This window comes from Patiria miniata, unplaced genomic scaffold (genome assembly GCF_015706575.1).
Source record: "Patiria miniata isolate m_02_andy unplaced genomic scaffold, ASM1570657v1 HiC_scaffold_15, whole genome shotgun sequence".
Classification (NCBI taxonomy): domain Eukaryota; kingdom Metazoa; phylum Echinodermata; class Asteroidea; order Valvatida; family Asterinidae; genus Patiria; species Patiria miniata.
In genome coordinates, this window is record NW_024037053.1 from 2,571,319 (window position 1) to 2,599,054 (window position 27,736).

General features: G+C 40.0%; 2 protein-coding genes across 10 annotated transcripts in view; one reads left to right on the forward strand and one right to left on the reverse strand.

The window, feature by feature from the left end:
* Positions 1-3,511: 3,511 nt before the first annotated feature.
* On the reverse strand, positions 3,512-15,948 carry LOC119722407 (EF-hand calcium-binding domain-containing protein 7-like). 4 transcript variants are annotated; one of them, XM_038192507.1, is made up of 14 exons: positions 15,929-15,948; positions 14,290-14,486; positions 13,911-13,976; positions 12,771-12,916; positions 11,800-11,886; positions 11,265-11,385; positions 10,483-10,731; positions 9,649-9,752; positions 8,602-8,756; positions 8,129-8,262; positions 7,806-7,954; positions 6,598-6,810; positions 5,846-5,953; positions 3,512-4,650 (listed from the first exon to the last, which is right to left on the reverse strand). In XM_038192507.1, the coding sequence occupies exons 2-14, from the start codon at positions 14,474-14,476 to the stop codon at positions 4,576-4,578; spliced, it is 1,794 nt and encodes a 597-aa protein (XP_038048435.1). In that variant the 5' UTR covers positions 14,477-14,486; positions 15,929-15,948; the 3' UTR covers positions 3,512-4,575. The 4 variants fall into 4 exon arrangements, with proteins under 4 accessions (XP_038048435.1, XP_038048432.1, XP_038048433.1 ...); XM_038192504.1 differs by lacking the exon at positions 15,929-15,948 and adding an exon at positions 15,861-15,900; XM_038192505.1 differs by lacking the exon at positions 15,929-15,948 and adding an exon at positions 15,870-15,890.
* Positions 15,949-17,946: 1,998 nt separating this feature from the next.
* The window catches only part of LOC119722408 (F-BAR domain only protein 2-like), a 58,617-nt gene continuing 48,827 nt past the window's right edge, over positions 17,947-27,736 (forward strand). For all 6 annotated transcript variants that reach the window (XM_038192508.1, XM_038192510.1, XM_038192513.1 and 3 more), the window contains exons 1-2: positions 17,947-18,090; positions 26,233-26,324. In XM_038192508.1, coding sequence (XP_038048436.1) covers positions 18,013-18,090; positions 26,233-26,324 — 170 coding nt within the window. In that variant the 5' untranslated portion in view covers positions 17,947-18,012. The remainder of the gene's footprint in view (positions 18,091-26,232; positions 26,325-27,736) is intronic.

Consider the following 27,736-nt stretch of genomic DNA (forward strand, 5'->3'; position numbering starts at 1 on the left):
TGGTTGGTTAGTGTGTTTGTCTGTGATCTGATACACCGTGCCCTCTGGAGACATGCACACAATAGGGAACAAAAGGTTGTATACGTCTCCACAGGGCAATTTCTATAAGTAAATACAAGTCTCCACAAGGTTTTCACGAAATAGATACATGTATATGGATTTTACTCAAAAAACTAGGAATTTCCAAGGTGGGTTGATCCGTCGCAAATGGAAGAGTTTAAGAAAAGGGATATTAAGTCCGAATTTCAGCCAAGGGAATTAATTCTGGTTAAAATAAGAGCATTTTGAAACTACACTTTCAAACTCGAAAACTTTACTACACGAGAACAGAGAAATGTCTCCACAAGGACACAAATTTCAGTATGTGTGAACAGGATAACCCTCAAAATGTTCTGGACGGATTTTCATGACAATTTTTACAGGGGTGGTCCTTGGTACAAGTACATATCGATTAGATTTGCTTTGGGATGCAGGATATTTTTTTAAATGATTTTCCTCCATCATATGGAAAACTTTCACCAGATCGCTCTGTGACCAGCTCCGTGTGCATGGCACTGACCCGGTGACCCTGTATGCCTTATCACCCACCTAATCTAACCACACAGGTCAATGGACTAGACCATTTTATACAACCGGGAGTGGAAAGGTAGACCAACACAGGCATATACATGTACTTGTAGAGCGGTGGTCCTTGGTACAAGCACAAATAGATTAGATTTTATTTAGCCTTGGCGGAGGTGTGCGCTCTGTGAGTGCTTTCTTGTTGGTTGGTTGTTTGTTTGTTGGGGGGGGGGGGGGGGTATTGGGTGTCTTTTTTTCCTTTTTGTTATTTTTTGAGGGACCAATTCCTTTTTTTGAGAGAGAGACCAATTTCAATACCATGGTTTAAAAGTATATAAGTACCAGTCGATGGCTACCAGAAAAAAAAATAAAATAAAATACATGTACTTCAGCATTTCTACTTCAATATTATCCACTTTTTTGCAATAATTGAACGAACAACCAAAGCGCATTCAATTGCTCTATTTTTATTCACTCGTAAATAAATATAGTCAATTACAATTATATACATGCGACTGGTCTGTGAGGAGTACACACTGGGCGTCAAAACTGGCTAAACTGTGACAACTGGCCAAACTATAAGTGCCTTAAAATGGATGTTGAAAAAAATGGTTCAAATATTAAACATCTATTTTCATATTAAAAGCTTGAATGTAATATACAACGTTTGATTTTGCTGTCATTTTCAGAAATGGATGGATTTTGGGATAAGTATTTTAAAGCAAATGAAAAATACACTGACCTGTTTAAAGTTCTGTGTTCATAGATGCTGGAAAAACCAAGAAACAAATGCTGTTCTTGTAGTCTGGTTCCCTGACCCTACTTCAGACAAAACAGAGCAATTTATAGATGTCTGGGAATTTGTCAGGTCAGGGAACTATACCAGCTGGCTTGCATCCGTTCACAGATGTGCAAACAAAATGTGGACAAACAAATTTGGTAAATTTGGGGCAGTATTTGAAAGAAGTCAGTTTTTGTTCCAACGATGGTCGGCTGACCACTGTTGGAAATTGATACAAAAATACCACTTTTCCTGAAAATGACAGAACACCAGGTGCCACAATGTTTGCAAATGTTGTATATTACTAACATAGCCAGTTATAATGTTTTAATCAAGAAAGGTTACATTTGAAAAAAAAATTGCATATAACTTAACACATCATGTTTTACCAAATCTGCAACATTTTTTTTTTATAAAACTGACAGGGAATGTCAGATTTTTTTTAAGATAAACCTATGAGTTACGCACAAATGTTATTTATGAGTTCCGCACAAATGTTATTTCGTACAATAAAAAAAAGGGTTACCATATACAACAGGTTGGCCTATTGGCCTATAGCTACCTCTGTTTAAAAAAAAATGTGTTCCCATGACAATATTTCAAGCTTAAGTAAATAGTTGTTTTCTTGCAAAACACTTTTTAACTTTGTTGGAGCAGCTCTATGAACTGTTAGCAAAACTACACAATTTCTGTTGAAATCGTATATTCCAGTTATTCTTATTCGCCGGCATTGTCCGACGTCACTTCCAACTTGAGTGAGAGGGCTCCCTTCCTCAACAGTTCACGCTCATTCCATAATAATATTTCATGTAATTTATATTAAAAACACAGACGACCACAGACAGCAATTTTACATCCTATATTTATCAAACTTTTCACAAATTTGTACCTGAAAAGGGGTAAAAGGGTTTTGCAATGAATTTGGGTTTAAGTAAGATTTGAGGCTTTGCATGGTGGAGATACTAAATAATGAAAGGTTTGCGGAAACACCATGTGCGACTAATTTCTCAACTAAGAGAATGGTTCTGAAAAGAACCAGAGGTATAAACTCTTAAGTTGGAATTGGGGTTTCCAACAGCCAAAGCGACGCACTGTGTTCACATTGGGCGGCTGTAGTGCACGTAAACTGGTAATCATGTGTCGCAGTGAGTTGAACTCTGAGTGATGTTCGCTCACAACTTATTCAGCAAATTAGCCAACAAAAACTCTCACCATAGCTTTAAGCAGATTCACTGGACCGCTCCCCACCCCCCCCCCCCCTTGCCGGTTGAACAAAAGCCCACGCCTCAAAGATAGCCACAATGCATGGAATCTATAACTACTTCTAAATGGTACATGAATGAACTAATAAATGAAGCACGAGCATTCTTTGGTTGATGCTACTGGGGCAAACCATTTCAGACCAGCTCCCGCAAATCCCCAACAAAGTTGACAAATTATTTTTTTTACGTTTGGACATCTTCAAATTCTTGCGAACCAAATTAAAAATGCCACAACTTAATATAAGGCCAAAAAAAAAATAAGTCGGTCTCTGGTCAGCGGGCCCGTCGATTTTAATCATGCGCATCGATCTTTTTTTTTTCCAAAATGTTCCGCGGTAGCTCCAACAGCGCCCTCTATTTCCGCACCTCCTCAATTTGTTTTTACCAAAGAGCACCAAGGAATGGGAAATTGCACCAAGGCAAATGATCGAAAGCACCAAGGCAAATTATGGGGGACACCAATGTACATGAGGACACCAAAAAAGCAAAATAGTACCGACCTTGTCTGTATAATCCAAGCTTGAAGAAAAAAAAAAAGCAAAAAAAAAAAAAACAAGCCGCGTGGCCGCGTCAATTCCGGAACTTTGGTCTGACCAGAGACCGAATATTTTTTTTTTTGGCCTAGAAAGGTTGTTTTTTTTGTGGAGGGCACACGACAAATGTCAGCACTAGATGTATTGTTGGAAACTTTCTACAAAAAGTACAACATTGCACCCCCAATACTTATTTACCTACAGACATGTGATGCGATCAAGCTAAATGAGTTGTCGACCCCAGTCAAAAAAAAATTTATTACAGATTTGAAAAGAGCACAATCTTAGCATTACTGCTGTGAAAACCGCATGCTGATACCATCTTTAGTTCAAAAATTATGGAAGTCGGAACACCAAGAGATGTGATGAAGTGATGTGATGAAGTGGCCCTATTTTGGCCTGTATCTCCAAATGAAAATTCCCGACAAACGACTCATGTAGCTTGATAGCATCACATATACTGGTACATCTAGAACTCTATGGACGGACGGGCAAAACTAATGAATACGGTACAGGATTCAAATAACACTGAAGGAATTTAGGTTCCACAAACGCGTACTTTATCATGGAGCCAGTGGCAATTAACAACTTCATATAAATTATCTGCACTGCTATCTGTACATCTGTTGAAGGGGCCATGAGATGAAATTTTCTGTGGAACCCATTTTGTGCAACCTTCTTACTCCTCTTAAATGTATGAAAACTATTTGACATTCCTTTTTGCTTCATTTTATTGAAAGTTCACTTTAAATATTTAAAAGAGAGTGCTGTTGTGATGTCATTTCAGGAAGGCATTGTACAGTTCAAGGTTTTCTGTTCCAATTGTGAAACCAACAATTTGCTCATTGCAAAAATTTTTGAGAAAAAATTGCTAACTGGCTAACTGCCATATACTGACACAACAATGAAAAGACATTTATGTTTAGACGTACGTATAAACATATTTTCAAGCCTACACAAAGCCTGCTAGAAGCCACGTTTTTCGTCAAAAAAAACTGTATCTTGTGTTGTAAAGGGATGACGTACATACGAGGAACGTACATTAAATATAAATCCTTGCTCTATAATGCGCTGCCGAAATCTCATGTTTGAAAGGACTGATTCTCCAATAAAACGCTCAATATTTAAAACACTGCATCTGCAGTCCTACTTTAAATCTCCCAAATAGTGAGAGATTTTAACGACACAATTTCAGGGGTTAAAATCGCGCAGGGCATGGTGGGAACTAACATGGCGCAGCAAAGATCGTACCCCTGGGAACGAGGCTGCCATAAACATGTCCCAGAGAACTAAAGTATCCATTTTATTTGAATACATATCCAGATACTGAAAACATTACCTAACATTAAAAAACAAATATCAGAATAAAATGGAGGTTACAATTTTTGATCACGGACTCACAAATACGTTTTTCTGGGTCTGACTGTGAGGTGTATGATCATGTGATGACGGTCTCCGTGCACTTGACTGTCCAGTCTTCAGATTCTTTGACCGGCATCAAATGATGGCCAACCTGTAGTGAAAGGTCGAGGGGGGGATGAGTAGATTTTAAGAGATGTATTGGCAAGGGATGTTAGACTATAGTTAGCCCCATAAATGTGGCCAATTTACTGGACTACCGTAAATAAAGGCTACACTTCCACCATGTACAAAAACATGTCGAACTTTGTCACATTTAGGCTTAGTTTGTAGTTTATTTTTGCTTTAGAAGCATACTCACCCTCTTTGTAGGCTAATCAGAAAGTGCTGCCTTTTTCAATGTCTATTTTTCGTGAAACTTCCAGATTCGTTTGCACACGTTTGCGTATCAAAATTTCAACATGAAATTTCACGAAAATTACTACATCTGAAAAACGCAGCACTTTCTGATTAGCCTATAAAGAGGGTGAGTATGCTTCTAAAGCAAAAATAAACTACAAACTAAGCCTAAATGTGAAAATCAAAATTTGACAAAGTTCGACATGTTTTTTGTACATGGTGGAAGTGTGGCCTTTATTTACGGAGGTAGTCCAGTAAATTGGCCACATTTATGGGGCTAGACTATAGTCATTAGGACAGTTGTGTAACCATTGTGTGATGTTTCATGACTTAAAATCTGCTTCATGTTCACATTTGGATTATTAGTGTAAGCCCGGCGGACCTTTGCTATGATACACACTAAATTGATAGTTTACATGGATGCTATTAGGACGTTGCTAAGTATCTGGTTCACTTTAGTTGGGAAACTGAAAATAAATGAGATTAACTCGAACCTTCCCAAATCCTCCAAAATGCTCTTTGCAAAATGGAGGATTTCGCAGGATTGAGCCTATATGGCAAAAATGTGTGGCTGATTTTGAAGGATGCACTGTGTCAAGGTCTTGGGCCGGACATTGTTTTTTTTTATGCTCAGCCTTGCATAAATTTAGGCCTAAATTAAACTTGACATCCTCCGCACTGCTCCAGGATGTCACTGGCTCTGCCTCAACATGCTGACAGTGATTGCTGGAGGATTTTGCAGGATTGAGGCAGTGGTCACCCCTCCAAGGACGCCATTCCAAAAAAAAGGGAGCATTTTTCAGGATTGAGGCTGTGTGCAATTTTTACATGGAGGCAATTGGAGGATTTCGCAGGATTAAGGTTACATCCAAGCAAAAATGCCCGGGGAGTTAGGGTTAATGCACAGCCAATTCCTGAAAATAAGGTTAACTCCAAGAGAGGAGACTTACCACAGCTGCTCTTGATGGGATGACCAAGGTATGGTCCAGGTCTGGTCTGCTGCTTGAGCAGTTGCTACTCTTTCCACAGTCCATCCTTAGTGAAAACTTGCTAGACGACTGAATAAAAAAGAAACAACACCAACAACAACGATTACACCGCATCACTGCACATCCACTATTTTGTCACCTAAGTACAGTTATATGAAAATAGACAAAGTATTTTGCAGTTATGGACCTTATCAATATTCCACACTTCCGTCCGTGAATGACTGCGTTTTCCTTTCAGCGGTCAACTGGCAACAAGACCGTTTTCAGTACCCCACGTCAAAATGTTTACAAATTGCGCAACTATGTCATGTCAACGACCTTGAGAAAATGGCTGTCGCACATCGGCTACAGAATTTGTCACTTGGTGTTTCTGTTTTTTTACACAAATATTAGCAAGCGTATAGTTATGGACACCTTACACATCGCCATTATACAATGGCGACAAAAGTGACAGCATAATAATGAAAATGAAATTTAGCACTCGCGGTTTTCATTTTTTACCGCCATTTTTGTTGATAGTTGGTCCCCTCTGCACTATGCTATGAAAAATTGCTATTGATGACCAGCTATAAATCGTGGCGCGACCAGACCAGCTGCGGTAGGCTGGTCCTGAATAGTCGACAAGACTAGTGTAACCATTTCTAACTAGCGTGCGTTTAATCAGAGTTAGTCGAACTATGGTTAACTATGGTCCTGACCCAACTTGGATGTACCTTGTTTTCCACTACGACAGTGAATATAGCATCTCCCGCAAGGCAGTGCATGACAGCATCGTCTGCCTCCTTGATCTTGATCCTGTCTTCGCTACTCCTCATGACAGAGTCACAGACTGCCATCTCCAGGGCGGAGCCACCGCTCTGCAGTGGGAGGGCCTTGATGTGACTCTTACACTTGTCTGTGAAGACGTCGATGACGAAGGGGAGAGCCTGTAGATGAAATAAAGAGGAAATATTGGACTCCATGTTTCAAGCTCTCGGTGGTGCTTCTTCCGTGAAGCAGTGGCAGATTCTGGGGGTACGAAGGGGGCGTCCGCCTCCCGGCAGTGACCGAAATGTTCTCAAGCAAGGACATTTTTTACTTGAGAGAGCTGTTCTGCCTCCCCCGGCACAAACTCAACCCCCCCCCCCCAGCAACCTCTCTGGATCCACCCTCGTGACCTCATATCTAACGAGAATGCTGATTGGTCAGACTGCGCAGTCTCAATGCCGTATCACTCAGGTTTCTAAACGCAGCAGTTTATCGCGCTGTTTGTCCACTGTAAGTGTAAACAAACCCATTGAAAACAACAGAATTCCGTTACTGCTCTCTTATGTAAATGGGGCTTCAGGCATTCCATTATTTGAATCCTTGTTTTGCAATGTCCTTAACCAGTTCGAGTCGGAGGACGTGATAACACGTACTGGCTGTTTTTATACACAGGCGCGGCTGACGGGATAAGACGTCAAGATTGCCTTGACTCGCCTCTGGGTGACGTTTAAACACGCTAATTCCTCGTGCCTTTTGTACACACACACAAAGTCTGTGAAGTCTGTGGAGGCGGACCGTGTGCTGATCTTGAATTGGCCATTGTGCACAGCCTATTGTACAATTTACATCCCAGTGCACACCCTGGAGTATTGAAAAATATGAGGTTTCGGCAAGAAATATTGTACAAATACTGTTGAAATGACTCTTGCGAATCAGCATTAGTGGCGTTTGGCTGTGTATCAGAAGTTGGCTGGACAATTTTGCCTTTTGCGAAAATCGACGTTTTCAGCAAAAATAATCCCGGTGCCGAGTGGTTAAATGTGTTTGACCACAAATTTCTTCCCCCAGAGTCCAAAGTTACCCTTCAGCAAAACCCGCTACAGCGCCACCAGTTCCGCCCTAATTAGTCTACACTTGTGCTTTGAATCGATCTCTAGACGACTACGTTACCTACCTCATCTAGCTTGAGATCGTCTGCGAATCCCATGGAGTGCAGGGTCTCCCACAGGTCGTCCGTATCCCCCTCAAGGTCATTCGCTTCCATCTGATTCAGGTCCATGAAACCCTTCCGCGTCAGCTCGCCCTTCTTCAGCTCAAAGTTTTCTGGAGTTCAAAGAAAAGACAGGGTAGGGGTGGGGAGAAATTTGAATTTTAATCTTCTCGTTTAGATCTGTGACACCAATTTTTTTTTAAAGTTCACAAGTACAATGTACTACTTCCTTTTCTTATTATTGAAATGCAGGAAGTCAGAAGGGATGAAAATTGTTGTTGGCTAACCTTCCACAACTTCCCAAGCATCGTCGTCGACCGATTCCCCGCTGGTCCTGAGCTGGAATATGTTGAACTCTTCTCTGCTCAAGGTGCCGTTACCGTCAAGGTCTACCAGCTCAAAGATGTCAGCTAACGCATTCCTAAGAGTAACAGTAAAAATAGTAAAATAAGTGGGGAAAAAACCAGGACACTACAAAGTTTTACAATTTACATCAGCTCAATGATAGTAATTATCTCAATTCTTCTTTTTAGTTATACTAAAAAAGATTGTGCATAGTTTCACTATTTTCTCAAAAAGGTATGAGATCCACTCGGCCAAAACTTCAACAGGTTTGGTTTTGAACATTCTCCTTTTGATTTTGAGTGAGTGCTATTGTTGGAAACGAAAAAGAAAGAATGAAAGCATTTTATTCTGTACACCTTTAATTATTGCCGGTCCAACCGTTTTAAAGTTCCCTACCAGTACCAGCCCCTTTTACCTGAACGGCTTTAAGATGGCGTAATCCTCTCCATCCTTCTTGGTGAGTTGCGCTTTGCTCTTAGGCTGCCTCTCTCTGGGTTTGAAACGACAGCCCGTCGTCATTGGCAACAGGCGGTAGGTGCCGGCCCTCAGATCTTGGTTAAGACAGTATTTCTAATCACAAAATATCAAAAAATACTACTAGTATTCTTCTTGCTCTCATCGTTCCGACGTGCAACATTACACTTCGCTTCCTGAACCAACAACAATCTAGTTTCTTGTGCATCGATGGTAGGGCTGTGCATCGGAACCGGGTACCCGAGTTCCCGACCGTTGATGTCAGGAACCGGTTCCAGATTATGGGATCGGGTACCGGACACCAACTTTACAAATTACTTTAACTTCTCAGACAATGAAAAAGAAAGGTTTTGAATGTCATTTGTGGGGAATTTTCAAACTGAAAACCAGGCTTCATGGGAAAACAAAACATATTTCACGTTTATGACGCTCGCCAAAGTTGTAGTCTACACTGAAAGCTATGACCACTGTACACACTTGTATCTTGCTGTACTGACACACCGATTTGGTAGTATTGTCGTGCGGACCTTTATGAACAATCTGAACAGCAACTTCCAAGATTTAAATTTTGGGGTGGGCTTCTTTAACGGGTACCCGGATACCCATTTTTTTTTCAATCGGATACACCTCAGGTGATATGCACCCCGAGGGGGTTAAAAACCAGCTCATCCCACATCACAGCAGTCAACAATTGTTTTGTTATATCGTGCCAATAAGTCAAAATGATAAACAGTTGTAACTTACTCTGCAAGAAATAAATGAAATCAGTGGGATGACTGCAGATTTTCCCGCCGGACATGACTGAACGGTTGCGCATTGCATACAGTTCTTAGTCGCGAGCGCGAGTGCAGGTTCTTCACGCGGGTGCGCAGCGTGTATATGAGGTTAACCATTGTATATGTGTTTTTACAGAATGGACACGTGGCCGTTCTCGACCAATGAAATTACAGTATCCAAGCAAACAATATAACAACAGACAATGACATACCTGTTGGCTTTTCAGGTTTGTAAAGGCGACCAGGTCACCCAGCGTTCCGTCGTCTCTTTGCCGCACCAGGTAAACGCGAATATCTGGAAGAGGCCCGTCAGTAGCTGAAAATATTAAAGCGACGCAGACAGTTGTGTTGATGACACCATTATTTTGTATTGATTTAAGTTGCACACTATTTTGGTTGAGAGCCCGTCACTTGGGTGGTTTGAAACGGTTGATAAAACACCGGCTGGCTGGCTTTAAACACTTTCCTGGTGTCACATGAATTTTGGACTCCTATGAAATTTGTTCCAGTTTTCTTTATTTCTTGGCAGATCAGATCCACAGATCCTTGTAAATGACAGATCCTTGTAAATGACAGCTTGCAGATAGTTTTGTACGTACTAAACAGGTGCAATTTCAGCTCAAAAAAACGCCGCAAATGGAAAAGTGATAATAGAAAGTCTTTTCTCTGATCTGACGGCGGTGCTACGTGTATTAAACTAACACGAAAACTTCAGTTCGGCCACTGGCTTTGTGCTTTATCTCTTTAAAGATCCTTCTTCAAAATACAATGAGACATGATCTACGTAGAATGTTGATTGATGTTTCTATGAATGTGAGCGATCCATCCATGTATAAGAGTTCCACTTTGCGAGAATCACTCCTTCACCGCACACACTTTTTACGCCGCCATGCTTGCGTTATATGACTTGCTTTGATTTTCAAGATGGCGTACCCTGATAAAAGTCTATCCCCTAAACTACTCCAACAATCACTGAACTAGTGTGCATTAGGTATACGTTCCATGACCTGCGAGTAACGTAAGTTCTTGATCAAACCTGCGCCCACCTGTTTCTGGGTGTAAGTTCATAGGCTTGACCGTCAGCCACAAGGCAGTGGACGTGGAGACCTCCAGCGCGTACTGGTGGGACACTAGCTTGCCGTGTTCAAATAGACAGCACCCCTTGCGGTGGGTCTGGTTCCACGACTTCAGGTTCCTGGGCTCCGTCGCCTTGGGCGCTACCTTGGCGACCGGGGGGAGGGTCTTGTTGATGGAGGCCCGTTTCCGGGGATGAGGGGTGGGGCTTGTATCTTTACCTGAAAACAAAAAAAAAACACAGAAATTGAGACCACAACTGACTGATATTTTAGAGAGTTTCAAAGAGTTAGGAGAGGACATAAGGCATTTAAAAATGCAAACAAGTTGTATAGCGCCTCTTAACTACTACCTAACATACTACTACCTAACATAAGAGACAATTTACAAACATTAATGCATGTATGTGGTTTCTTCAATAAACAGCACGGTCAATAATGTCCTAATGAAATTGAAATCAGCAAATAGCTGAATTTGTAATTTAGCAGAAAATGTGTAAATTTAAATAAATATTGCAATTTTTAAAAAGTGAAATCTTACGTCAAAATTTTGCAAGATTGTCAGCTCTCTCTAATGGGATCACAGTTGCAAATCAATAAATGCAAAACTTAAGTAGATATTTTGTGAGGCCCGTGAATTTTGACGTTAAACTAAAAAAGTTCTTTTTAATCAGGATTTAATCTTTCAAATGGCAACACCCAAACTCCACACTCGATGCAACAACATACTTATACTAAAAAAAAAAAATATCTACCTAATTTTGAGGCTGGCTGTGCTTTCTCCTTGGTTTTCCTCTCGGTTTTCATCTTTTTGTCAATCTTCTCCTTGGACAGCTGGCGACACTTGCTGGCCGTGGACATGAGCATCTTGCAAAACTGTTCAAAGGGATATTGATTGGCAATTGACATGTGATTTCACATGTGATTTGACGTGTAATTTGACATGTGATTTTACAAGTGATTTCACATGTGATTTGACATGTGATTTGACGTGTAATTTGACATGTGATTTCACATGCGATTTGACATGCGATTTCACATGTGATTTCACATGTGATTTCACATGTGATTTCACATGTGATTTCACATGTGATTTCACATGTGATTTCACATGTGATTTCACATGTGATTTAACATGTGATTTCACATGTGATTTGATGTGTAATCTGACTTTTTATTTGACATGTGATTTGACATGTGTTCTGATTTGTGATTTGGCTTGTGATCTAACTTGTGATTTAATGTGTGATTTGACATGTGATTGACACAATTACAATTTCGGTTCAGTACCTCATTGTAGTTGAGTTTCCTGTCCCCGTCATCGTCTGCCTCGGCTATCATGGTCTCCACCTCTTTCGATGTCATCTTCTCCCCTCGCTTTACAAACCAACACAAAATGAAAGACGGTCCAAGTAACGTAAGGCCACAGAATAACAAGAGAGCAATCTGTCTACTGGTTAAAGGATATGCGTTTTTATCGTTTCCAATAATAACACCACTCAAAAATCTAAAGAAGAATGTTCAAACCCCAACCTGTTAATAATAAAAATAATACCAGGTTCTTATATAGCGCTTTTAACTAAGATCAAAGCGCTTTACATTATTATTACCCCTAATCATTGGGCCAATTAAACATTCCATATACCATCTCAGCTCCCTGGGGAGTATACAGCTCAATGCAGCCTGTTAGGCGCAAGGAAGCTAATTCAATCACAATAACCATCTCTGCCCTCACAGGTACCCATTTACTCCTGGGTGGAGAGAAGCAATGAGTGACAAAGTGCCTTGCCCAAGGGCACACGCACCATGACCCCGCCAGGACTCGAACCCACAACCTGCAGCTTTACCCGCAGACCACGAATCAGTGCCCTTAACCACGAGGCTTTCAGCTCAGTGGATATTACTATTTTCGAGAAAACAGTGAAAAACCACGCTCAAACTTTTGATCACGAAACACGGTTTCCTCAATAGCACTCTTTATTTCCAAAAATCAGTCCATTGACTGATCGTTGGAATTCACCTTTACATTTCTTGATGTCTTCAAATGACAGCAAGCCAGACAGAATAATTTCACAGGCTGTTTAGTACCAGTACGATCTTAATTCTAATTCAGATTTTTGATGATAATTTGGTAGGTTACTTACGTGATAACTGCAAATGATCTCATATGCCTTTAACGTGGGGCTTGAAAGTTAAGGCGCAAACAATGTGCCACTGGTTTCATCAACAGTGGAGAATTTGAGAGAAAGAGATTGTCCTACCTGAGTTAGTACCCTTGATAGCTCGTCATGGGTGATGAAACCGTCGCCATTGATGTCAATCTTCTTGAAGGCGTTCAGGAGGTCACTGGTAGTGGTGGGTTTCTCCTTGCGCATGATGTCACAGAACTCATCGTACGTCAGCTTCTCTGTGGTTCAAAGTGCAAGACAGCAACAATCAGTGGGAGGTGAATGGTTCCCTGTCCCATCATTGTCAAAAATACACTTCAGACTATCATCTGCCGGAACACCCCCAACCTAAGCAAAAGTGGCAACTTGCATCAGCTTCATCTCAGAAGCCCGAGAACAATAGAGGCCTTTTACCTAAGTTACTCTAATTTTCTAATTTTAATCAGTTCGCGCCGGGATTATTTTGACATGACCAGACCCAAGCGCGATGCCTCGAACCACGATGCCAGACGGGTTCAGGCCGTCATCTGCGGGTAGCACACCCCGATATTTCCGGCCTCGCTCGCTGCGAGCAAGTCGCTGACAGATATTTCCGGCTTTGCTCGTTGCGTGTTTATCAGTTATCCGTTCCGAATACCGTAAAACCTTGCGTGTATACACGTCATCCGATGTGAACTGGTTAAAGTTGAACAAAGAAATTGAATGGAGTGAGGTTTGAACCTGCAACCTCCGGATTACCGTCCCGGTGCTCTACCAACTGAGCTATCCAGCAGCAAGGATGTATTCAAGTCCATCACAAGTCCAGTCACAAGTAAATCACAAGTCCAATCACAAGTTCATTCACATGAAACTGTGGATGGGCAACAACAAAGGAATGCCCTTGTCAAAGCTCATTTGAATAGCTTGCGAGTTGAATTGGGACTGGAGGACTTGTGATGGACTTGCAGGGACTTGTGATGGACTCGACTACATCCCAAGTCCGTCGACTACATCCACAGTCCCAGATTCATGTCTTATCATCATTTCACCCCCACAAGCAAGCCACTTCACCCCCACTTGCCTCTCTCCACCCAGGAGTATAAATGGGTACCGGCATTAGCTGGGGAGTAACCTGCAATGGACTAGCATCCCATCCAGGGGGAGTAGAAATATTCTCAGTCGTTTCATGCTACTGAAACCGGAGATAAACGCCGGCCTGATGGGCCACATTGGCTCGTGACAGACTTTACTTACTTGTTTTGGCAGTCCAGTATTTATCCAATGTCTTCTGGGAGGGGTTTCTACCCGATTGATGCAGAACTGGAATAAACACACAAAAATTAAAAGTGTTCAAAACAATTCAATACAAATATTTTAAGGAATGCCTTCACGTCCGGCTTCTTAACCCACAAACCAATTTTTACAAACTCCTGGGACATGTAGTTGCAATAATGCAAATTGCAATACGTACTTCAGGCCAGTAATTTAACACACACACAAAATATGATTGGCAATCAGTTTGGGCCGGCGCAATACAACTTAAATATTTGAATATTCAATCTAAGTCCCAATTAGCATACTAAATTATTCAAAAATAATTACGGAAAAAACAATTACAAACAACACATTATACCTGATGAGAGTTGGCTTCTGGATGTGATAGCGTCGTGCGTGTCGTCCAGCACCGCCACGTAAGCTGCTTGGCATTCCTCAAAGAATTTTGCCTCTTTGCTCCGCTGACTGTCGCCCTCGCCTCCCGTGTTGGACCTCCGGCTGCGCCGGCTGGCTATGGAGGAGGCTCCGCTGTCGCGTCGACTCATCGCTTACTCACTGTATTTGAAAATAACCCAAATGAAGTGTTGTTCTGTTGATGGATAATGAAACCTGTCTCCCCGACGCTGGGCTCTAAATATCCACTGGACTGCATGACCAAGTCCAGTGATGATAACCCTAACTCTCTAAGGTGATTTACTAGGAACCTTCCTCATTCTTGCAAATCCCAACAACATGTGGAAAACTGTGCGCATAAACAGTTGGACTCTGTTTATTTGTGGTATGCCTAATCCAACGTAAAACAGTCAGTTTACTAGTTCAGTACTCATCCTAACAGATTCCAACAAACCCTGGTGTTAGAGTTTAGCTAGCCCCATAAAATGTGGCCAATTTACTGGACTACCTCCGTAAATAAAGGCCACACTTCCACCATGTACAAAAACATGTCGAACTTTGTCAAATTTTGTTTTTCACATTATTTTAGGCTTAGTTTGTAGTTTATTTTTGCTTTCGAAGCATACTCACCCTCTTTATAGGCTAATCAGAAAGTGCTGCCTTTTTCAGATGTCTATTTTTCGTGAAATTTCCAGATTCGTTTGCACACGTTTGCATATCAAAATTTCAACATGAAATTTTACGGAGGTAGTCCAGTAAATTGGCCACATTTATGGGGCTAGAGTTTAGCTGGTTGGGGATCCCAAGGGTTAAAGGTAATATTACAAACATTTGCAAACATCAAAAAAAAAAAAAAAAATTATTATGAAATACCTTATTTGACTGTAAGTGAATGATACTCTCAAGTATCCTGTAAAATCATGGCACCTGGTGGTATACCATGTATACTGTCATTTTTAAGAAAAGGGAAATTTTTGTATCAATTTCCAACGATGGTCTGCCGACCATTGTTGGGGGGAAAAATGACCTTTTTTTTCAAATGCTGCCCTCAATTTTAATACCAAAATTAGTTAGTCCACATTTTGTTTACAATGATGATAGTACCGTGAGCATGCACGGCGCGCTGAATCGCAAGGCACGCTGAATCGCAAGGCACAAAGAGTAGTTACGCCGCCAGAAATACAAATAAAGTTTAAGGATTAGTTGAAGGCACAAACCGCGCAGGAAAATTGTGATTTCTTCCCCAAGAAACTGTTCAAAATTGCAAAACGGGTGTCAATAGAAGTGAGAAAAGTCTGCTTTTGATTGTACAGGTGATTTTTGAGCAATAAAAACATTTTTGACTCTAATTTGTGTTTTTATTCCTCCATGATTTGATCAAAACATCGCCGAAATTTGTATGCACTTGACTCTCCATCATCATGATCATGTCCATAGACTTTGTACACAACCACCATGACAACCAAAGAAGTGGCGTCTGGAATCTACATTCTTTCCTAAGCGACACACAAACATGCAGATTAGCTGGACAACTACCTTGCATACCAACACCGTGTAAAGTTATAAGAATGCTTGTTGAACAAGAGATTTGGCATGTGAAATACCGCTGATTTCTCTACCGGCGCGGCCGTTCACTTCATCAGTCATCGATAAGCGATGTCAACGACGCCCTCTAGTGACAGAATGAAGACATGCAGGAACTGCGGATACCAATTTTTAGAGCAATGCAGTGGCTTTGAACCCACGACCTTCTGCTTACTAGTACAGACGTCTTACCACTGCTGTTTCAAAATTAATTAAGTTAAGTTAATTAATCGAATAACTTGTCATTTTTGGGCCGATTTTTTTTTCATTGGAAAGCTCATAACAAGTGTAATGCTACCAATTCAATCTGCCACACTAAAAAAGCACGTATACACCAACTTTCAATGCTTTATCTTAAAAAAAAATGTTTGTTTGTTTTTTGTCCTAACGAGTTTTCAGTTATATTGTTTTAACAAAAAAAAAAATTTACTCCGATTTTTGGCGTCTGAACCCTGATTGATTAAATTAGATTAGATTAGATTTCTTTATTGTCATGTTCAAAAATACATGAAAATTTCAAGAGCCGAATTATTGTCTGGCAGATCCGGACAATAATTCGACATTTGTGTAGAAATAATTAATAAATGAAGTAAATAAATAAATAAATAAACGTTGCTGGATTTCTTTGTTGTTCAATGTTTCATTCAAAAGTGAATAATTTTATTTTGCTGAGAAAATAGGAATCGGGAAAACAAAATCTATTTTTCGGGGTGAAACTCGAAAATAGCAGGGAGACTCGTCTGTAAAATAACTCGGGGGGGGGGGCATTCGGGGGTACAAATTTTTTTCTTTCAAGGGGGGCACTGAAAGCATATATGATACATTTTTTGGTTTAATTTCAGATTTTAAATGGGGGGGGGGACACCCCGGGGGCCACGGACATCTGCTGGGGGGCACGTCCCCCCCCCCCCCGTGCCCCCGTAGTTACGCCCTGCCTCATAGCCACTCGGTCTCGTTCCCTCTTAGGAAAAAAAAGCTTCTGCCTTCTGAGAAGTGCCCACATTTTCAGTAAGAGATGATGGCAAAGTAAGATCAATTTTGCCGGAAAGAAACCCGTTTTCTTTTCTTTTTTTTCATTCCTAAAATCTTGTCAAGTCTGTGCTTAATTCGAGTTCCACCCCGCATGTACGTATATTTTGCTACTGATAGAAAAGTTATTCACTTTTGAATAAATCATTGAACGCAAATAAGAAGTCACATACGTAGGACTACGGTTATTTCACTAATATTCGGCTCGTATAGGGCTGTGTGAGTACATTGTATTTGTGAGTTACATGCGCAAAAGTGACGCAAACGATTTTTTTCTCCTGAGGGTTGCAGACGCCAAAAATTCGGGAAACAAAAGTAGTTTTTCGTTAAAATAAAACCAACAAATTCCAAATTAGTAATGAGAAAAAAAGTGAGAGCACTAGTTATCAATTTTTAATAAATTTCCAAATGTCATTAAGGGAGGGAGGGTGCAAATTGCTAAATAGTAAACGTGATTATTGAATTTTCACGTCACTGAATCATGCTTGTTTCTCCTCAAACTTATTTTTGTCCATTCTTGTTAATTGTCAAACTTTTTTTCTGAAATTAAAAGAAAAAAGTTTCGACACAATATTCCATATCTCAGACCAGAATCAAATTAAAGGAAGTATCATTTTATTATTATTATTATTATTATTATTATTATTTATTCGTCAAACAAACAAAGAAACAAACTAACAACAAAAATACCAAAATACCAAAAAAACAAAAAAACAAACGAAAGCCAGAGTCATATGCCTGGAATTGAAAAAGTTTACCCAAAAACTGTGACACGAAGGCCTTCAATTCCAATACCCCTGGCTATACATAAAAACATAAAGACATAAATAATCTATAAACCACTTAAACTACATTAGATTACATAAATTGCTCAGCCATTCATGATTGTTTTTTTCGTCATAATTATCGGAGGTCAAGAGAGCGCATTGCTAGCCGTGTGACCTTCACAATCGGCAGACGAATTAATCCGCACATGCGCAGTTCAATCAAAACATGGATCGCCATTTTGTAGACATACAAAATTTTATACACACACGGCGCGCGCGGTACGGACACGTACAACCGGAACACCTCTATGAAAAACCGTGCGCAAGGCTTCAAAATGGATTTAATGTTGAACACGAAAACGTCGGCTTTTGAGGAGAATTTCTGGGTAAGTACACTTTGTCTTCCCATATTGCACTGATTAGATGTTTCATTTAGTGCTGAGGTCTTTGAAAACCGGTCGCAAGATGGGAAAATAACGGCCTGTTTTGACGCCGGTAGGCGGTGCATTTGCCTCGTCTTTTCACCCGGTGCTGACCGGTACGTGTCGCGGGTGTTTTACGGTGCGTGTGTTGCCGCCTACACGTCTTCCGGTATTGGTGCCGTGTATATATCGGTCGTATTAAAAATAGGCCTACCCAGCAAACTGTGCGGCGTATTTAGTTGATGAGGACAGATCACTAATTGAACCATGATAGTAGGGGAAAAATTTTGCAACCTATAACGCCACTTCAGCGGTTGTGTACAAAGTATATAGATAATGGAGAGTCAAGAAAATTTTCTTATTTCCTAACAAAATTGGAAATATTTCTCAGTCCCAGATTCATGTCTTATCATCATTTTTGCAAAATGAATGACCTTCAATGCTTCATTGAGATGATATATGAAGAAAAAAGTGGCGTTAGGTTGCAACATTTTTTCCGAAGAAAAAAGTGGCGTCAGGTTGCAACATTTTTTCCCGTAGTAGGCCTAGCCCTAGGGCCTACTGGAAAGATGCCACTTGTTTACATCAGTTGAATGATATATCGTCAGACCCCCTAAAGCTACGCCATGTTCACGGTCCTTTTTCTACGCACTCATCTTCAATTTGTGTGTGACAACGCGCGCGCGTTGCAAGCGTTACCTGCGCAGATTATGGAGGGTCAAGGATATTAAATATTAACTCAATGAATGTCAGTCATTGCAAAAATGTTGAAAACACATGAATTTTGGGACTGAGGACTGAGAAACACTGATGATAGAACAGGACGTGTGGCATGTCCGTCATCGTGCCTGACATCAACACAAGTAGTGCAAGCTTCAGTCGACCAATGATGATGAATGAATGATGATCACTGAACATTTCCAATTTGGTTAGAAAATACTTTAAAAATGCACAGGATGCACTCAACTCTCCACAGACTTTGTACACAACCACAATAGTGGCGTCAGGATGCTACATGCTTTCCGTAGATTTAATCTATAGATTTAATTTATTAAAATAGACTAGTAATACTACATGTAGGTTTCAGGTTTCAGGTTTTATTTCCGTACCAGGACTATTAATAGTAGTTATATTATAATTTAATATATAAGGCTGTAAAATACAAGGAAAAGAAAATTTGACGGAACTTGAAAGTTTAAATATAAATAGTAGGTCAGACAACTTGAGAAGCCAAGAAGCCAAAGATTCTACTGACTGTCTGCCCCTGTCTCTGACAATACATGTAGTTATAAAAATTCGCGGTTAAATAAAGTAGATGTTATAAATAAAAGATATTAGGTTAATAAATTCATGAATTCATGACCTAGTAAAAATAAACTAATAAATTACCAAATTACCATCCTTAAAATTTTCAATGAATATTAATGTCTTAATTTACCATCCTTAGAAATTTCAATGAATATTAATGTCTTAATTTGGCAATTAAAGTTGGCAATAATTGGAAAGAATGTGATATCCAGACGCCATTTCTTTGGCTGTGTACAAAGTCTATGGAAAGTTGAATGCATTTTGAAAGTATTTTCTTACAAACTTGGAAATGTTTCTCAGCCCCAGATTCATGCATTTTAAACATTTTTGCGATGGGTGACTTATGGCAAAAACTAGTGTCGTCAGGATGCAACATTCTTTCCGAATAATTGCCATCAACCACAGTGAGAAGTATTTCTTTTAAAATACTTTTTGCATGCTCTGATTGAAGTCATTGGGCGGGAAGATCAAATTTTGTTCCAAAGGAGGGGTCCCTGGTGTGTAACAGTTGAAAGGTGTAGAGATGTTCTAACTATGTAGTTTATCCGATGACCTAGTGTCGTAATTATGAATACATTGTAATTCACTTTTGAATGAGACATCAAAACACGACCCCCCCCCAAAAAAAATTGACCCAAGTTCAGTAATCGAACTCTTACTTTACAAATTTTTAAATAACTTACTGCCCGATAATAATTCTGTTGTCGCTGGATAGACTGCTTCCCGACCCAGAATCAGTCTCGATAATGTATGGACCAATGGGTTTGTGGCCAAAATATAAACCTTTTTCTTTTTTAAGGGTTGCAGACACCCAAAAAAGAAAAACAAAAGGACTTTTTGGTTGGAACTTGGAATAAACATACAAGTTGAAAATTTGTTAAGAAACAAAATTGAATTTTTGAAAGGGCACGGGAAATGCAACTGTAACAATTTAACTTTTCCGAAATACGTACATTCTTTTTAAAATGCAAAAGGAGGGAAGTCTTTAATTTGGATCTCCTCCTATATACGTTCGACCTACGTAGTCTCAAATGTCAAAGTTAGAGAACAGATCGATTGGTACAGCTTGCTACACCGCCCAGACCACTTGTAATTGTTCCCACAATGAAATGTCAAGGCCTGGTCACTCAGTCATAGGTTATGTCAGAAAAAAAAGAACCGGTTATGAATACAAGGTCGAGCTGAATGAACTCCCAAATCAAAGGAAGTCCAACTGGATTGCTCAGGAAGGATGCCTTTAATCGTAGCCCGTTTCCAGGTAAACAGACCCCCCCCTACCTGCATTGTTATGTGAAGTCGAGGCTTTATAACAGCAATCTGAGTGACCTCAGTGAATTAGGTTTAGATTATTAACAAAACTAGGAGGGATTATCCATTCCTTGCTCTATGGATTGTCTAATTAGTGTTGCTGACAATGGCTTTGGCTGTGATTCGAAAGGAAAGATAAAGAGATTTATGTACGAAGAATGAGGGATGGGTCTTCTGAAAGAGATTTATGTACGAAGTATGTGGGATGGGTCTTCTGATGTTGATCATGTACTGGGTAGTGGTGTCACGCCCCAACTATCGCATCGGTCCCAACTATAGTTGGGACTGTCCCAACTATAGTGCGGCAGTTGGGTCGGCCCAACTATAGTTAGGACTGGAGTTGCGCCGGATGCTTCATGCTTGATAGATCTTGTTGGATTAAATGTTCCGCGGCGCTGGCACCGTGTATTCGTCGTGCATGCATGCCGCAAGGCTGGCCGGTCACGTGGTACTGCCTAGTTGGATGAGTTGTCCAGCTGCTGCTGGGTTTTATTGTCCAGCAACATTTTGCAAAATTCAAAGATTGCCATGGCCGGCCAACTATAGATGGGCCCCACCCATAGCTAATGTCAAAGGTCCCAAGTAAAGTCGGACAGTATGTAACAGAGCTGTAGGGAATGTTTTATAGTCGTACATCAATGTAAACTATAGTTGGGACCGCCAAATAAAAATATTGCGGTGGCCCAACTACAGATGGTCCCCACCCATAGATAATTTCATTGGTCCCAAGTAAAGTCAGATGTGTATTAGAGTTGTAGGGAATGTTTTATAATCGTACAACAATGTACACTATAGTTGGGACCGCAAAATAAAAAGATTGGAGTGGCCCAACTATAGATTCGCCCCATCAATAACTAATTTCAGTGGTCCCCAGTAAAGTCAGACGTGTATCAGAGCTGTAGGGAACGTTTTACAGGTGTACATCAATGTCAACTATAGTTGGGACACCGCAAAATAAAAAGATCGGAGTGGCCCAACTATAGATGGGCCAGCCCAACAGTGGAACTTACAGTTGGGACCGTCCCAACTATAGTTGGGACAGGCCCAACTATAGTTGGGCCAGCCCAACTGTGGAACTACAGTTGGGACAGGCCCAACTATAGTTGGGACAGGCCCAACTATAGTTGGGACCGATGCGATAGTTGGGGCGTGACAGTGGTATTCTGCGGATTCTGACAAGCGATCCAGAAAAACAAGACGTTTCAAAAGTTGGAAGACCACACCAAATTGTACCACAACTATGTACGGGGACAGAACAGGGATTGTGAAATAAACCCCTGCAACAAAAGAAAGTCCGCACACATTGGAGGGGTCATAATTTTGAGTCTGATTGTAATATGATAATGTCATTTACAAATAGGGGAATTTTGTTAGCTACATTTTGATACCCCGTGTGCTACCAAAGACTGTAAATCATCCAAGATTGAGAACGGTTTATGATAAATGATGCAGTTTGAAAAGTTTTAAATTTAAAGGATTACGCGAGTGGAAATTGTGGCGTGACAATGTTACACTGCCCGAAACGAACGCCGGGGACTATCAATCGCACAGTGCTTGTATGCATGAGAGCACACTATTTGAATGAATGAATGGGCCAATTACAGGCGTGTGTTTGGTTACGCTGAGCAACTTATATCCTTGCATAATCGTTCGAATTTTGAACAAAATTCCCAAAGGTCTAGACTCTATACCATTACCTGTAAATGACGTCATCATAAGACGATCAGATTCAGCATTTCGACCCCTCAAATGAGAGTGGAGTTTCTTTTTCTGCGGTGTTTGGGTTTTGTAAGGAGCAAAAAGGAAAACATGGGAAAAGAAAGTCCCAGCAACTTCGTTCAACATTGAATGCAGTTCTTGCCACAGTAGGCCCTACTACCAACAAGGGGGCGGGGAGGGGTGTTTGTTTGTCATGTTTGTTGTTGGCTCTAGTTCTAACAGTTGACTAGAGACGAGTAGTCCAAGTCTATACCTTCCTCCATTGCCCAACCAACCTGTGTTTGAGCAAAGTTAATCGCAGAAGAGTAAAGCACGGTACTCGCCTGAACTTGGTCTTACAGTAGTTTTTGTATGGGTTAACAATTGACAGACACAGCCTGAGGTATCCAGACCTGTCTGAGCTTGTGATGACTCCTTTGTGTTTTCGAGATTAACATTCTTTCAATTCTTCAACCTCAATGCCAGCTTAAAGTGTTTACGAAGCTCAACAAACATCAGTCATTCTTAAATTTTGTAAGAATTTGCAAACCTTTTTCGAGACAATTTTTGACTTGAATTTAAAAAAAACCTCAATTAAAGGGCCCAGCCCAATTGGGCTCCAAAACGCATTTTTAATGAAATCGTATTAAAAATGGAAAGATCATTTAAAAGTAGAATATGAACGTCCACACAACAATCCTTTGAAAACTAGACATTTTTGTGTTATTCTTGCGAGAACCATGCGAGAATGAATTTTGGGGGTCAAAATTTGTCCCCGAAAAATCGAGCTGTTGAGTGCTGGTTGTGATCCAACGTCACAGTGGTTCGCATTCTGCGGACGTGTAAGAAGCAACTTTTGTGTATTGGTGCTGTGTGTATTATGTGTCACACACACAACATATGGTTCATTGACACGACTTGAAATACTTAATGGGTATGCCACAAAATGTCCGTCATGTTCGCTGTAAACAACCGGGTTTTTCCGTCTTCTCCGGAACGGTAAGACATTGGGTTAGTTTCCTTTCAACCAGACCTTTGAACTAGTATTAAACAATCCCAAATATTAAATTTTCGGGGGTTGGCTATAATGCCCCTTTAACTTTAGCATGAAAGATTTCTAAACTCACTAATAAGACCCTGAATCAGCAGAAAACGATGTTTACTCCCTGTAAATGCTTCAAACCGGCATTCTGTGGTTTTATTTACAATGTATTCATCGGTTAATAAATATACAAATGTGATACAATTTAACGGTTAATGGGTTATGAAATTTGAAATTCAAATGATAAAGGACTCAACAAACTTATACCAGGACAATATGCTCTTGGCTTTCTTTTGGGAAATAAACATACAAAATAATACATGTATGTATACGTGTACTACAAAATATTGACTTTTGAAACTTGTAGCAAACGTGAGCAGCACTTTCGTGACAATGACTGTTTGAACTGTGCGTTAATCATTAATCTTTATGGTAACTGATTTATATTTACACACATTTTGTTCGTGATGCAACATTGCAATTCTGGCTCAGGAATTTGGTAATTTGACCTCCACCTGAAATCGGTGTCACGGAGTTCACAGTTTCAATAACGATCGTTATAATTCTTTTAAGACTAAACCATCAGCCCTCCTGCTATCTGAACAGTCACAGACAGTCAAAAATTCAATCCTCTTCCTCTGCCATGCTTTTTACACAGGCTAGTCACCAACAGTCAGATCAGATTTCAAGCAAGCACTGTGACTAGTCAAATTCAGTCAAGTGGTAGGCACAGATGGTTAAAATCAATCAGTTACAGTCACAGCCAGTCAATCCTGCTTTAGATAGGCTTGGAGAGACTCTCTTAACTGTTAATGAAAACAGTCACTTGATTGATTTTGACTGAACGGCACAGAATGAATGTTTGCATAGGAGGATTAAAGGGACATTACAACCTGGAATGCGTTCAACTGGGCTACAAAACATGTATTTAAACGAAACAGTGCTAAAGTAGGATATAAACATCCACACAACCATCTTTTAAAAGCTGGGCCTTTTTGTGTCATTCTTGCGATAAAGCACAAGAACACATTTTGTGGGTCAAAATTGTGAATATTAATAATTTAATATTTTGGTAGGAATAATTGTTTTGAGTGAAGAAAAAACTCCGTAAGTTAAAATAAACTCAAATTTTGACCAAACGATAATCTACATACACAACAAAAAAAGTGATTTATTGAATACAAAATCAAACGAAATCTTTGCCTGTCTGGTATTGTTTTGGTTTTGTTTTATTTATTTTTAGAGGATGATTTTCATTTTTATTTTTAGCACCTGAAATTAAGTCTTTATTCTATGAGACCAAAACTAGCTTTACAGACATTAAAACAAACTTTAAGTTTAAGTCAACATGTCTGTCAGTTGTACAGGAAAAAAAGTGACAGCACCGCAGGGTGCCGGAAGACTTACATTTAGTCAAAACAAAAGTGATGTCAAGGTTTCTGGTATCAGGGAAGATTGATCTTGGCCTGATATATTTAGTTGTGCACACATGATTATTTTGAGTTGGTAGGGACTCTGTTGATATGTATTCACTCATGGAGGCATACATTGTAACTGTACAAAATCATGACAATGTACATTTAGTGTACCCGTAGTTTATACGTGTACATAAGCCCTTTTCACACTAGACAAATCTCGGGGTTGACGCAGGGTTGACGCAGGGTTGAAAACATGCATCATTTCACACTTAAAGAATTTCAACCCTGCGTCAACCCCGGGATTGAGTTTCCCCCAGGTTGAACTCAACCAGCTGCTCCAGACCAGGGTTGAGATTTTCAACAAGGGGTTGAAATTATTGCAAAATTGGCCAGAGTTCTAAACAGTAGTAACTGAGCATGATAAGCCTGATTTGCATGAAACAAGTGTGAAACGATGCGGGGTTGAACACAGGGTTGAAAAATCTAAAACTCAACCCGGGGCGGAACTGGGTTCACCAAGGGTTGTGTTATACCCGGGTTGAGAGGCTCTAGTGTGAAAAGGGCTTACATGTAAGAGCATCAAATAAAGTCCTCGAAAACTGCTACACTGTACATGTACATGTAGATTGTAGGTGGAAAGATCTCGTAGTGGTTATGTCATGTTACATAATATTGCAATAAATATGACTTTTAAAAAGGTACGGTAACATGTACAACATTTGCGTTTGCTGTGATTTTCAGAAATGGATGGATTTGGGGGTTGGTACCGGTATTTCATACCACGAAATGTTAGCAAATATTGTGACCTATTTAAAGTATTGTGTCATACCGGTAGATGCTGGAAAAACCAAGAAAACAAATGCTGTTCCCGTACTCTTGTTCCCTGACCCTACTTCAGACAAAATGGGGCACTTCATAGACATCAGGGAATTGTCAGGTCTAGGGAACCAGACTACCAGTAGCTGGCTTGCACCCGTTCACAGATGTGTAACTGATTGCAAACAAAATGTGAACTGACTATAAATTTGTAAATTTGGGGGGGGGGGGGGCAGTATTTGAAAACAAGTCAGTTTCTTTCCAACGATGGTCGGTGGACCATCGTTGGAAATCAACTTCCAACGATGGTCGGTGGACCATCGTTGGAAATTGATTTAAAAAGTCTGATTTTCTCGAAAATGACAGCACACCAGGTGCCATAATTTCACAGGATGCTTGAAACTATTATTCACTTACAGGCAAGTGAGGTATTTCATAATAATTTGGTAGTTTTGTTTCTTGAAGTTTTGAAATATTACCTTTAAACAATTGTTTCTGTTTTCGTTGTCGTTTCAGGGGGAAAAGAACCAGGGATTTGCATGTCTCTACCACAACATGAAACACGGGCAGATTTCCACAAGGGAATTAGCGGACTTTATACGAGAAAGGTAGGATTGAAAACTGTACCATTACTTGTACTTGCCTGGACAATAAAGGTCAACAAAAACTGGTTAACAAACACAGAAAAACAAACAACTTGACATCACCCCCGTAAATTAAAAAGGTTTGTACTTTGACACCGCAGAGAACTAAGTACGTGTACATATGTAGGGTGTTAGTTTCCATATAATATACATGTACATGTATGTCAGTGGCAGAAAATCACTTACATATTACTATTAGTGTGGCATGTTCATTGTAAAGTTTATTCTGGTTCAAGTCAACAAGTACATGTACATGTGTATGTCATTACTCACTGCGTTTGAATGTTATCAGATGTAGGAAACTACATGTATTTACGCGATACGCATGCATGCAACATTCATGTATCTCAGGTACGCTTAATGAGTGAAAGGGGGGGGGGGGGGCACTTTGTGACCAAGGCACCTTTGCAATTTTTGCATACTTTGATACAATTTTTGTACCTTTAAGTGTGACGTTTTCAACTTTTTTGGAGATTGACCCACATCAGTTCGGTCACATGACAGGCCAGTCCAAATTGACCCGGGTAAGGTGGCAATCCAAGGGTAACTTTACCAACTCTGGTTCAACATTTGCTTTTGCTGCAATTTGCAAAAATAAATGGATTTGGAGTATTAGTACATGTATGTTATAGCAAATATTGTTAAAATGACTTGGTTCAAGTTTTGGGCTTGTGGATGCTGGAAAAGCCAAGGAAACCAATCATGTTCTTTTAGTCTGGTTCCTTGACCCCACTTAAGATGAAACGGAGAAATTTATAGACTTTGAGGAATTGTAAGGTCAGAGAATCAGTCTGGCAGGCTTGTACCCCTTCACATGTGTGTAATCAATTGCAAAGAAAATGCAGAATAACTATTATGAAAAAAATTAGAAGCAGTTTTTGAAAAAAAACAGTTTTCTCCAAAGCTGGTCGGCCGACCAGACCAGCATTGGAAAAATACAATTTTTTTCTTGAAAATGACATCACACTAGGAGCCACGATTTTACAGGATGCTTTAGACTCATTCCCTAACAATCCAGTAAGGTATTTCGTGATAATTTGATCATTTCGTTGATGTTTGCAAATGTTGTATCGTCCCGTTAACATGTCAACCCGATTCAAATCAACCTTGTTATTACTAACCAATTGTGTATATCAGAAACAATAAAACCATGTCGTTCAACTGTATGTGTACATCGTTAGTGCTACCATGACTACTGCATTTGTTTATATACTGTGTTTAGTTTTTTTTTCTTCATATTTCCTTTTAAATTGAAAAAAAAGTTCATCTCTGCAATTGGAGAAGTCTCCAATAAGCATTACATGTATGTAACAATGATATCATTCGTTCACTCATACTCATGTGGTCACATTTATCTAATCACCTGGATGTGGTCA